General features: G+C 39.5%; 1 protein-coding gene across 5 annotated transcripts in view; it reads left to right on the top strand.

Moving 5' to 3' along the window:
- Nucleotides 1–2436: 2436 nt before the first annotated feature.
- The window catches only part of LOC144477465 (zwei Ig domain protein zig-8), a 126955-nt gene continuing 117344 nt past the window's right edge, over nt 2437–12047 (top strand). For all 5 annotated transcript variants that reach the window (XM_078195208.1, XM_078195194.1, XM_078195201.1 and 2 more), the window contains exon 1: nt 2437–2675. In XM_078195208.1, the coding sequence (XP_078051334.1) occupies nt 2552–2675 (124 nt within the window). In that variant the 5' untranslated portion in view covers nt 2437–2551. The remainder of the gene's footprint in view (nt 2676–12047) is intronic.

The following is a 12047-nucleotide window of genomic DNA, read 5'->3' as shown; positions in this document are numbered from 1 at the left end:
GGGCAGCGATTGCGCGACATTTATAATTCCGATTATCTGCCGGCGAATGGAGAATTTATTACCGGTCGGCCATCGCGCACCGGCAACAATCAGCCTGTTGTCCGCGGGCACCGTGGATTTCGCAGCAACCCGGCGGCGCGGCGAGCAAATTGAATTCGAACGTTGCATACAGCATCGGCAAAACGGGGCCGCTGTTCAATCCGCTCGAAAACCTAAACAACTTTGCTCGTTGAAAGGTAATTCGGCTCGAAGTTGATCATCAGAACTTGAAAAACTATTTTTGGACGGGGGCTCGAGCTGTTCCGAGATTAGCCATTGATATGCAACGTGCTTCGCCGTTGTTGTGCCGCGATCTAACGAATGCACATACTAGTAGCAGCGCTATGAATATGTAGGAGCTGTTGCCTCGAGCTAAAGAAGCTGGTAATCGGTTCGGAACTACTTCAACTCCGATTCGATTCGACTCGTTGCGAGACAAGGATTAATTAACATTGTAATTGCCGCGCGGATCGTCTAAAAAATGTCATAGAATAAATGTATTCTTATTCGTTCGAATCAATATTGAAAAGTTAACCCTTTGCACTCGAGTAGTGACTCTGAGGCACCACTAAAATGGTTACAGCACGTTCCAAAATAATTCTAGACTTCAAAAATTATTAAAGGAATAACTGTTGCATGAATTACAAGATTCAATTTCATAAGCATGAAATACATTTTGTCATGTAAAATGGAAATGCTCAGAAAAGTTATTATTTTGGGATTACAGTTAAAATAGCTTCGAGTGCAAAGGGTTAAGTTGTGTGGCGTCGGATTTGCAACGTTCTTACGTTTCGCGTATCCTAATAGAATTAAAAATGCACAGGGTGTCCCACTTTTCTTCATATTGGGAGTATGTTCTATAAGTAAAGATAAGTAAAATGTTATATAACAGAAAGTCCATAAATGCTTTGTTGAGAAGTTATGTAAAAAATAAGAAATGTAAAAAGATCTGATAAGGCTGCCATTTAAGAGACGAAATAATTACAAAAGTCCACATCGCCTGCGAAAAGGTTAAAGAAAATCGGAGGGCAGTGACATCAATAATGAATTTAATTACTCTCCGACGTGAAATTTGTGTCAATAAAGGCGAGCGTCACTTTGGAATGGAGATAAACAGTCCTCATGGGACAAGAAAGCACCTTCCTTGGTTTACGTTCTCCCTCTCAACAGCTGTCGCATTACCGTTGGTCGCTATTGGCCGAAAACGGTGGCGAAAGGAGGGGAAACGTAAACTCGATGGTGCCTTCTTGTCGCGTGAGAAGTATAGCTACATTTAATGGCGTTTAAATCATATTTTTTATTTTTGTCATAAATTCTTAACGAAGCTTTGAGGGACTTTTTGTCATATTACATTTCAGTCTTAGTATTTAGTCTTATTTAACATCCTGTATAATAATCAGTGTGCGGAAATTACTTTTTAAATGAGAGGAAATAATACCAGCACCCACATATGAGTGACATGGCAGTCAAAGTATTAAGTGCGTCGAAAATTCTCCGCCTGCTCGTCCATGAGATAGTTTATAGATAATTTGCGATAAATGGTGCATTTATTTGATACTTTACAAATAATTCGCGATAATCCCTGCATAGTCCGATGATTCGATGTAATCGAGCGTAGTCTGGTTCCATCGTGATCGCTAAGCCAGCACGGTTGTTTATGCATTAAAGTTGATACACGTATCATATGAGTACGCATTTGCAAACTTTTGAAACGCAACAATATACGTATGGTAATGAAAACGTGGTTAATATATCATAGTAAACGCTTAGTTCAAAAAGTTTGAAGAATCTATTACTTGAGATCGGATGCTAATGTTCCTTCGATGACTATATTAATAATATATTTACAGCGAATAGAATGGCGATATACATAATTCCTCAATCCTTTATTATTATGATTTATATTATTATTTATATTATTATTTATATTATTATTTTGATCTATATTATTATTTATATTATTATGAATATTACCATTATTATTATTCACATTCTTCTTCTCATTATTCTGTTCAATTTCTGTAAATAAAGTGAAGAGGCATTTGCCCCGTTTATGCTAAATAAATAAATAAAATTTTAATACCAGACTTTACGGTGAACTTACTCATCGGTCAAAATGATTCAACTCGCATTTTTGTCATTGAAATTGTTGCTACAAAGACTGTTATAAGAATAAAAATTCCAACGAAAATGGCACGATCTCTAAATAAATTCGGTGTAATTGACCGCATGAAAGAACACGTTTTTACGCTCGACAGAAATCGTTACGAAGACAAGGATCTCGAAGTATGAGTTAAGTGACGCATTTAGATCTTTCCGGGACACGAAGGGGCAACTGAATGCCACAGTTAGCGTGGAGTACCGCGACTATGGCGAATAGTAGGGAGAGCACGGAGGCGACGTTCGTCTGTCGAGATCGATTCAGTGTGCGAACAGAACTTCTGTTTGTTGTCCGCAGGAAAGAGGCATTGCCGCACACTGGCTGGCACGACTTGGAAAGTGGTGACACGAAATGAACCGGAAACGATGGACCGTGAGGGCGCTGCGAATGGATTTACGGTGCGGAGCCAGCGGAACCGGCTGCTGCACGCCGGCCAAGATCATCTGTATCTTCTTGCTCGCGATACTGATGCACGGTATGTCTATTCACTGGATGCAATATTCTCCTGCCGTCGTTCAACTGATATCCGCAGCTTATGACGATACATTATTTATATTTCGATGTTTCAACGGTTCGGTTAGGATTACTTGTTGGTTTCCAGTGGCGTAGAGACTTTCTTATAGGAACGTTTCTCTGTGGCTGTACGGAAAAACGCCATGGATCACAATCTCAACAAATTTAATTTAATGATTCAATTATATTGGTTTGGCAAAAAAGTAATTTCGGGTTTTTAGTGTGACATAAAACTCAATTTTTTCTGTACAAAAAATGAACTTCAATCAGTCAAATATCTTCCATTCTTTTCTATAATCCCGCGCTCATAGAATTTCTGGTCCTTAACCCTTTCCTTACGGCAGTCCGCGCCGCCGGAGTGACGCCCCTGCCCCTGTACGGGTCACCGCCCCGCGAAGTGTACACTTTGCTCGTCAGTAGTCTTCGATATTCGGATTAACGTTTTTCAACGCCACTTTGTGATTGACTTGTATGTACACTCTCCTAAGAGCTACATAACAACTATTACTCATCGATTAGAGTCAACAGTTGATTATACGTCGACTTATACATATAGTCAACAAATAGGTCGTCAGGCGTTCGCCGCCTATAGTCGGCACCCGTAATGAAAGGGTTAACAGCAAAAAGCTCAACCAAGTACGATTTGAGGTCATTGTTATTGCTGAAATTTTTACCGTTTAAGAAATTTTATAAAAATCGAAATAAATGATAATCGGATGGTGCAAGGTCGGTGCTGTGTGGGGAATACATCACTTCCCAACCGAGCTCCAATAGTTTCGTACGTATTGTTAAAGATGTTGTTAAAGATGTGCGAGGCCTCGCATTGTCCATAGTGGAACACGATTCCTTTGCGATTTGCCAATTATGGTCCTTTCTCTTTGATTGTTTCTTCCAACTTCACAAGTTGTTGGCAATAAATATCTGAATTGATCGTTCGATTGTTTGGAAGCAGCTCAAAATAAAGAACACCATTGTAATCTCACCAAATTGACAGCATGATCTTTTTATCCAGTGATAATTCGTTTGAAAAAAGGATCGAGTGCATTACGTTTGAAATGCGTATCACAAATATTAATTCCTTGAGTTAGGTGAATTTCTTTCAATTCGTGCGGAACCCAAATATGCGAGCTAATTAACAAGTCCTAGACGTCTTATACGATTTTCAATTGTTATGTGTGGTACATTCAACTGTTTTGCAATCTCTCGCACAGTTATATGACGATTCGATTCAATTATTGCTTTCATTTTGTCATCATCAACTTCAAAAGGTCGACCAGAACGTTGGTCACCTTTCAATGAGAAATCTCCAGAACGAAATTTTTTAAAGCAATTCCGACACGTGCGTTCTGTTAAACAATCAACACCATAAAATTCACATATCTCTTTCTGAGCCTCGACCGCTTTCTTGCCTTTAGGAAAATAAAAAAGTCAAATGTGTCGAAAATGCTGCTTTTTCGCTCCATATTAAAATTGACCGTAAACTGACAGTTATCAACAAAATTACACGGAATTTGTTTCTAAAACAACCTAGAGGTATTGACTACCAAATCTCAAAAGAAAAAAAATTCTAACATTGAAAAAGAATAACGAAACAAACATAACGCTATCTACTGGTGCAAACCGAAGTGACTTTCTTGCCAAACCAATAGATTAAATTGCACTGATTAAACTGTAGTATATTTACGTATTTATGAGAAAAAACATCGTGACAGAAAATTGTATAGTCTCAAGAATAATATGCAATTTGAAACATCTTCATCTTCACTCACATAATCAACTTATATTTAACATATATTTTTTAACAACAAGCTTTCATCTTATTGACCAATAAAGTCAAGTTTTATCTCGGAAGTGAAAACATGTGCCTTGCGGCGTTCTTCCTTGCACAGATTTATTTTCAAAATACTGTGGCATCTAAAAGTCGTATTACCTACTCACTGTAGTATTTAGATATAATAATCTAGTAAAGGACTTGAATACAATTTTTAGATAACAGAATATTTTGGTATCAGGATATCGCGCAAATAAACGGACAATAGAGTGCCTCCAGCGTGTTTCTCTTGAAAAGTGTTTTTCGCAACGCGGAACCGATTTGCAAAATGTTTGCTGGAAAAAGTTACAGAGTGATCCGACACCTTTCCTGGCTAAGCGTCGATACGATGATCCATAGTTTTTCGGTTGTTACGTAACGCTCTCGGTGCAACAGACGAGTGCACTAGGATCTGTCAGCAAGGTGACGCGAGAAATCGGGGTCGAAAACTGGGATCGTAGCCGAGGTAGGGAAAACACTATTCGGAAAAATCAGCGGATCGTTTAATTTACTGCGGAACGCGAGAAATCAAATCCGTTGGTCGAGTACATATGCGCGCGCGGTTCAATTACTTTTTTGTCATCGATTCCGGGAGGCGCAGAGGCTTGTTTATTGGGGCTGTTGGCGCGCGCGATTTATTCGCGGGGAGGCGAGCCGAGGTGAAAACGGCTCCCGTTAATTAGAATCTCTGTTTCGTGCGGTCAACTATCGGCGCAACTATTGACAGGCTACTCTCATTATAGTAAGTCTCCATTATCGCGTTAATTCTTGCAAAAGTAATTGTCTGGATGTATCGATTTGTTAATTGGAATTCTCACCCAGCACGGCAGAGCGCGCCGATTTCTGTCCGTTTGACGGAAATATGGCTAATCGAGTTCCCATCGCCCGTTAATTAATAGATTTCGTTAATGTGCGCCCACCAGACTACTCGGTCGACTTCCACGGAATCCAATTTGTTTCTCGACACGCTCCTGCGATCAATGTGTGGATGCTCGTCTAATTTTCAAACTCCCCCCGTCTCCCACCCCCTTTTAATTAATGTACAAACTTCGAACGTTATATAATAGAAAAAAGATATTATGTTTGCAAGTGATGTGATCAGAAGTCGTGTTTTATATCCAATGATTGCTTAAGCGTTTTCCTTGTAGGTATCATTAATATTTCTGAGAAATTATGTTTATGAAACTTGCGTAAATTGAACGATTAATCGTGCCAACTCCGCGAAAACAGATATAGTTGAATAATCCTCGAGAAGTCTAAACAATATCTTCTTCCGCATAATTTTTATTTTTGCATAGCTAGTTTACCAGCTATCTAAGCGATAATATTTTCTTTTGCATAGTTATCTTACACGGTTTCCTAAGCAATAATATTTTCTTTCGCATAATTTTTATTTTGTTTACCTTTACCTGTTATCTTCTTATCAGTATATTATAAATTATAATAATCGTTTTGTATACCTCTTTATGTATTAGACTTTTATACCAAAGAGTTTCTTCCGTAAATAAAATCGAATACGCGATCGTATCGATCTTGTTATTTACATTTTGAAGTTGTTATTCCAGCTTGACAAGCGATAACTCTTGTTTCCGAGCGTCCGGATACGCTCTCCGACGATATTACTTTTGAACTCGAAATATCAGGGACCGGTGATCCCGTTGATCCGCGTTACGTCGCCAATCGAGGCGGCACGAACTCGTTCGTTATCTGTTGCAACTTGGTGGGTAACAAGCTGCGATTCTTTTCGTTCGGAGCATATACTCGATGGCCTTCCGCGAGCATCGTCAGCCGGCGTATATCACGTTCTTGCCAAGATCTTATCCGATTCGACCGCGCTCGTTGCTGCATTGTTCGGTCGCAGCTGTTTTATGTACCGGGTGGGCTATCGCTTCACCGTTTTCGCGCGGCTCGATTTATCGGGCAGAAAAGTTGTCCCCGTTTCCGACGGATGTCTAAGACGATCCTCCTGTCCAATTTGTCGAAACAAATGTTACGTATTCGCGGAATCAACGAGGGACCTTTACGGGCTGCGAATAGAAATTACGGGTCCTATTGGAATCGTCGACCGGAATTTGTCCGACAACATTTCGTCGATTCCAAATTTGCCTGACAATAGCTTTGCCCGACTACGGGTCTGCCCAATAACAACAGTTAATACCCACTATAAAACGACAATGATATTGATCGCCAAAACTATTCCGACATTTGTTACATTATATTGTTAATACACTCGACAGCAGAATTAAAGCGTTACTAATTTTCGCCGAGAACTTGTTAGTCTTTGAATAGCTGTAATTTCGAAAAAATCTACTGTCATAAAATTATGACTTTTTTTAAAAAATTCATTCTTGAAATCTCTACTTTACCATGACATATTCTAATTTTTAATATCATGCAGTCACGTGACTATAGTAGTATAGTGACTTTTCAGCGATACTGAAAAAGTGCAAAGTATAACGCCATCTATGGACTTGAAAAAAAAATGATTTTCGAGCGTGTTAATGAAAATATCGTGAAGTTTGAACTTACCTCGTTAATCTAATTGCCGAGTTAAGTCGTTATGGTTCTGATATGTAGTATCACAATTCTATAATTTCTGAGAATGTAATGAACTCAACACATCTAAACAAAACGCATTTGGAACATATAATTCTTAGTCTTTCTATTATTTCAAATCGTATTTATTTCGATGCATTTTGTAGTATATACAATATATTAGAAAACATCAGGGAATAATGCCTTACGATGTCGTACTGAGCAAAGAGTATGAAATTATCACACCCTATGTTTTCAATGAACAAAATGCATTAAATGGTTAAACAATTGTATACGTGACAAACACTCGTAACTTAACATTAAATTTATCAGCATTGGTCAAATATCCGGTTTCATGCTTTTGGTTTCATAATTATCGAAGTCATAAAGCTTCGACTAGAAATTGTTGACAAAGTTATGAAAAATTTTCATTTTCACCTTGTAGTTCTTATTTAATAATACTTAATACTTGTTAGACACTTAGATCACGGTAGGTTTAGTGTTAATCTAGGGGTCGAAAGAAGAATTAAATGTTATATAAAGTTTCCGCATGAACACTTTGTTACAAAGATATGAACGAAAATATATATTATTACTTTATCGAGTTTTAGTATCTCAGTTATTCCTTTTGTTAGCTGCATAGCTGACTTAACTATGCAATCGCGTGTATTTCCATTGCAGAAACCGTTTACAAAGCGAATATCGGCGTATTCAGCATTTCGAAAAGATTGGCATTTCGATGGTGGCTCACTCGATTGTTATCTGATACGGTAAGGTCCATATATGGAAACAAGAATTACTTGCAATTTGATTTCTACAAATTAATCTCTACGCTGCTTCATTAGAATTTATTAACCCTTTACATTCGAGTGTCGTCTCCGAGGCGATGCTAAAAATTGCTGCACACTTATCGAAAGAATTTTCACATTACTAAATTTCTCTGTGTTCGACAAATTGACGAATAACACAAATTTTCTACAAGTATATACGTTAAAACTCACATATATCAAATAAAGATAGACTAATAAAAATCAAATAAAATACGTTGAAACAAACGTCTTCATTTTAGAGTTAGAACAATCTCGAGTGCAAAGGGTTAATTTTATTTAAAGATTCGAAAAGAAATAAGAATATTGGAAAAGTAATTAATGCCAATTAACTTTGCCTTATAATTTCAATGGAATCGAATAAAATACTTCCATTATATCAAATTTTCTAAGTCTTAGCCTGTCATGGATAGTATAATTTATACATGCGAAAACATTAAGAAGACAAGGGAAATAAATAATGAAGGTACTGTAAACTAACCTGACTTAAATTATCTAAACAATAAATTCGATCAGTAAGTAACACACATATCAATAAACAATACCCTTCATTTCAAATTATTAAATATAATTGTAATACTTAATTATATTTCCTATTGTAAAACTGTACAAAATTTAAATAAATTCTATCTTCTAATTGCTACAAGTCTATACTTGTTACTCGCCTTTAGATCGTGGCAAATATAGTATTAATAAATGTTATCAAAAACCTAACGGAAAAATTACAAATTATCTTAAATGAACAGCTGTTCTAATACTTTCGGAAGGTTATGTACTAAACTTTAACGATTTCAACTGGACCTAGAAATTATACTATACACTCTGCTCGACGAAACGCAAGCTCGACTAGTTAAGATGGAGTTTTCGAAGTGCGCGCGATTTGGCATTTTCGGAAATGCGTCATCGCGAAAACGAGGACGATAAATTAGTCGAGGATTTTTCTAATAGGAAAACGAAGCTCCGGAGGAGAGGTGGTGGTCGGTCGGTGGCTCGGCTCCGGTCCGCCGTGACTGCCGGGATCGCAATTAAAAAATCCTGGAGCAGTTCTTTTTTCGAGTAGCCCGAGTGATTTCGTGCGCGAAACACTTTGTGCTCACACGAGTGACTCGCGCGCGCCGCGGAATTTTCGCTGATGCTGGTCGGGGATAACGCGGGCGAGATGGAAAGAGGGAAAACGGTGGAAAACGGTGGAAAACGGCCGGTCTCGCGGTGGAAACTGCCGCCGTGCCGCGGTTGCACAGCGCCAAGAGATCAGAACGTGGAAAGTAACGGTCTTGCCGGGCGCATTCGGGTAAAAACGCGCCGCTGCCGGGAACAATGATCGCGGGCTGCTTTGCAAATGTTATTGCGGACAGACTGGCTGCCGCGAGAACCGCGGGAACACGTCCCGGCGCAACCTGGCTACACCACTTTTAGCGGATACACGCGCGGTACGGCTGTTCGACGCGAGCATCGAATAGATGTTACTTTCCCATCCTTTTTTCCCCTCGTATCGGACTGCGAACATCGTCCCGCGAACGCGATCCGATAGCGACGAGAAACAGCAGCGCGCCGAGGAAAGGAAAATGTACAGTAGCGTCTTTTTTAACGTCGCGGTATCTGATTTGAAAGTTATTTGAAGTGTAGATAAGACGCGACTCTTGGAGCCTCGCCTTTACAATTGCCGAAATTATATAGAAACTACTTGAAATTACTGGAAATATATTGTTATATTAGGAAAAAAACGAAGACTATTTATACATCAAAATTTTTTAAATATATTTGTCAGATTTTTTGCAATTAGCATGATGTTAGACACGACATGCTTTAGACTGTATTTATTCATTACTGGTATCAAGTAATTTATTTTATTTACGAAAAAATCATTTGGAAAACCGATTCTTAACTACGTATGAAACATTAAAGGCAACGCCAAAGAAGGAATGTGTGTTGTTCGAAAGAAAATATCAATTAACACGTCGACGCCGGCTTGACCCACCGGTGGGTCATACGTGTCAGACTGTGGGCTGCATACATTTATTTATTTTGCTTGCATTTCACAAAATAGATACTACAAAATAGATTTATGTTGTTTTATCTGAACATTATAAACAGATATACAATAGTAAAAACATAGAAATTCAATATTATGAACTTAAGATAATTATTTAATTTTTGTAAATATCGGGCGCTGACTCACAGAGAAAATCGTGAATATCAACACCGGCGTCAACGTGTTAAGGTATACCTATTTTGTGTCTACGTCAAGTGACATTCGGAGTACAGTTGCCTAGATTTACTGACATTCAGAGGAGAGATGTCTTCATTCACTGACATTCGGAAGGAAAATATCTCGATTCATGGAGAGTGTAAAGAAACAGTTTACTGTACTTTTTCCATGAATCCTACAATTTGAAAAGATCTTAGAAATACAGAAAAACTATGCCCATAGTCCACAGTAGACTATTCTAAAGATGATACACGACAAAACAATTTAATGTAGAATAAAATTTTGTACTTATCTAATTAGCATAATATATGCATAATTGTACATAATATTAATGCAGCTGTTTAATGTGCAGTTATTTAATAGTATGTGTTATTTAATTAATATGTGTATAAGAATGTATTTTTTTTATATAGTCGCAAGGATACTGGAATTACACATTAAGTATTAAATAACTACATGCAATCGAAATTATATTGTGTTTGATTTCATTTTAGTCAGAAATGTTTTATTAAACTATATCCTGTTCGGTATCATTTTAATCAGAAAACTACCGGCAATATGTTAAAAAAATTCAGTTCTAAAACGTTGAAATTAAAAAAGCTATATTATTGTATTATAATGAGTTCACCGACTCCGTCGAACCTCGGCATCTACGTAGCGAGAAAATTGATTAATTACAGGGTCGTGGCAATACTACCGCGTCACTGACTGTAGATCAAAATTATGACATTCAGAGAAACATTACCATATTCTGAAACTCCGAGATTGCGGCGGAGGTACGTGTTCGCCTTAGAATCACTTAAATATACATTGACTGGAAGCATTGCCGGTGTACGTAGATTCGCGTTCGTGTTGTGAAAGTCGACGAAAACGCGGTCGAAAGAGGCCAAGGGGGCAAACAAGGGAGGAAAAGTGCTGGAAGAAAGAGTCGAAGTTCGTCGGCATTCGGGTAGAGTTTCGAAGAACGAGTTTTGCGCGGCGGCACCGAGTCAGAACTAACGTATGTACGGTTTCCTTTATACTTTGAAAGCTCCGGGAGTTTCGCGCAAATCCGGCCGTTCGTCCCGAGCGGTCGAGCAAACAATGGGTCGCGGGTGCGACGAGCGACAACGTCGACGACGTCGACGACGCGAGACGGTGGGACTCCGCAGCATTTCGAATATGCCGCTCTATAATTGCGCGTAATGTTTATTCATAAGCAACCGGGAACGCAAATTCGGCGTGTCGTTGGCGCGCTGCTCGTGGCAGATAGAAGAGGAGAAAAGCGTCTGGGCGCGTGCGCCGAAGGATTTTTCGTCGGGCAACGAAGTACGACTCGTGGCGCGGGACGGAAAACGCGGCGCAATTTCGGAACCTGGAGGGGTGGTGGGGGTGGGGGTGTCGACAAAGCACAAAGTTATGAAAGGAAAACACCGTGAATTATTAACGGGACTCGCAGCGGCGGAGCGTGAATTCGCCATTTTCCGGGCTCCATGGCGGAACCCGGTGAAATTAAACAGCCTCCGGCCCGTAAGCTCTGCCGCCATTTGCGCCGAATGCTTCTAGCTAACGCAGTTACACGCGTCCCATCATCGTGTCATTACGTCCTATATCCTATGCCGTTCACTGCGCCAAGCCGCGCCAAGCCGCGCCGATCCGCCGTCGGAACAGAGACCGCGCCAATGTTAGCAGGAGAACGCCGACCGTGTACTGTGATCTCGACACTGGAACACGGAATACGCGATATGCGACTATACGATACACGGTACACGATATGCGACTTTTGGGTAAACGTGTTTACAGCCGAACGACCAGTTTGCTTCGAAATCCTGATCCGACAACAAGCCGATTTCGACCTGTCTACAATCTCCCTCGGGACGACCCCGCTGCAAAACGTTGCATAGTTCGGCTGCGTAATTTGTTGCTACGCGTGCGAACATCGTACAGAATTCAACGCTCGACTTTATCATTTCG

The sequence above is a fragment of the Augochlora pura genome, chromosome 2 (assembly GCF_028453695.1).
Source record: "Augochlora pura isolate Apur16 chromosome 2, APUR_v2.2.1, whole genome shotgun sequence".
Lineage (NCBI taxonomy): Eukaryota > Metazoa > Arthropoda > Insecta > Hymenoptera > Halictidae > Augochlora > Augochlora pura.
The sequence above is the reverse complement of the archived record's forward strand: the minus strand, read 5'-3'. Positions and strand labels throughout refer to the sequence as shown.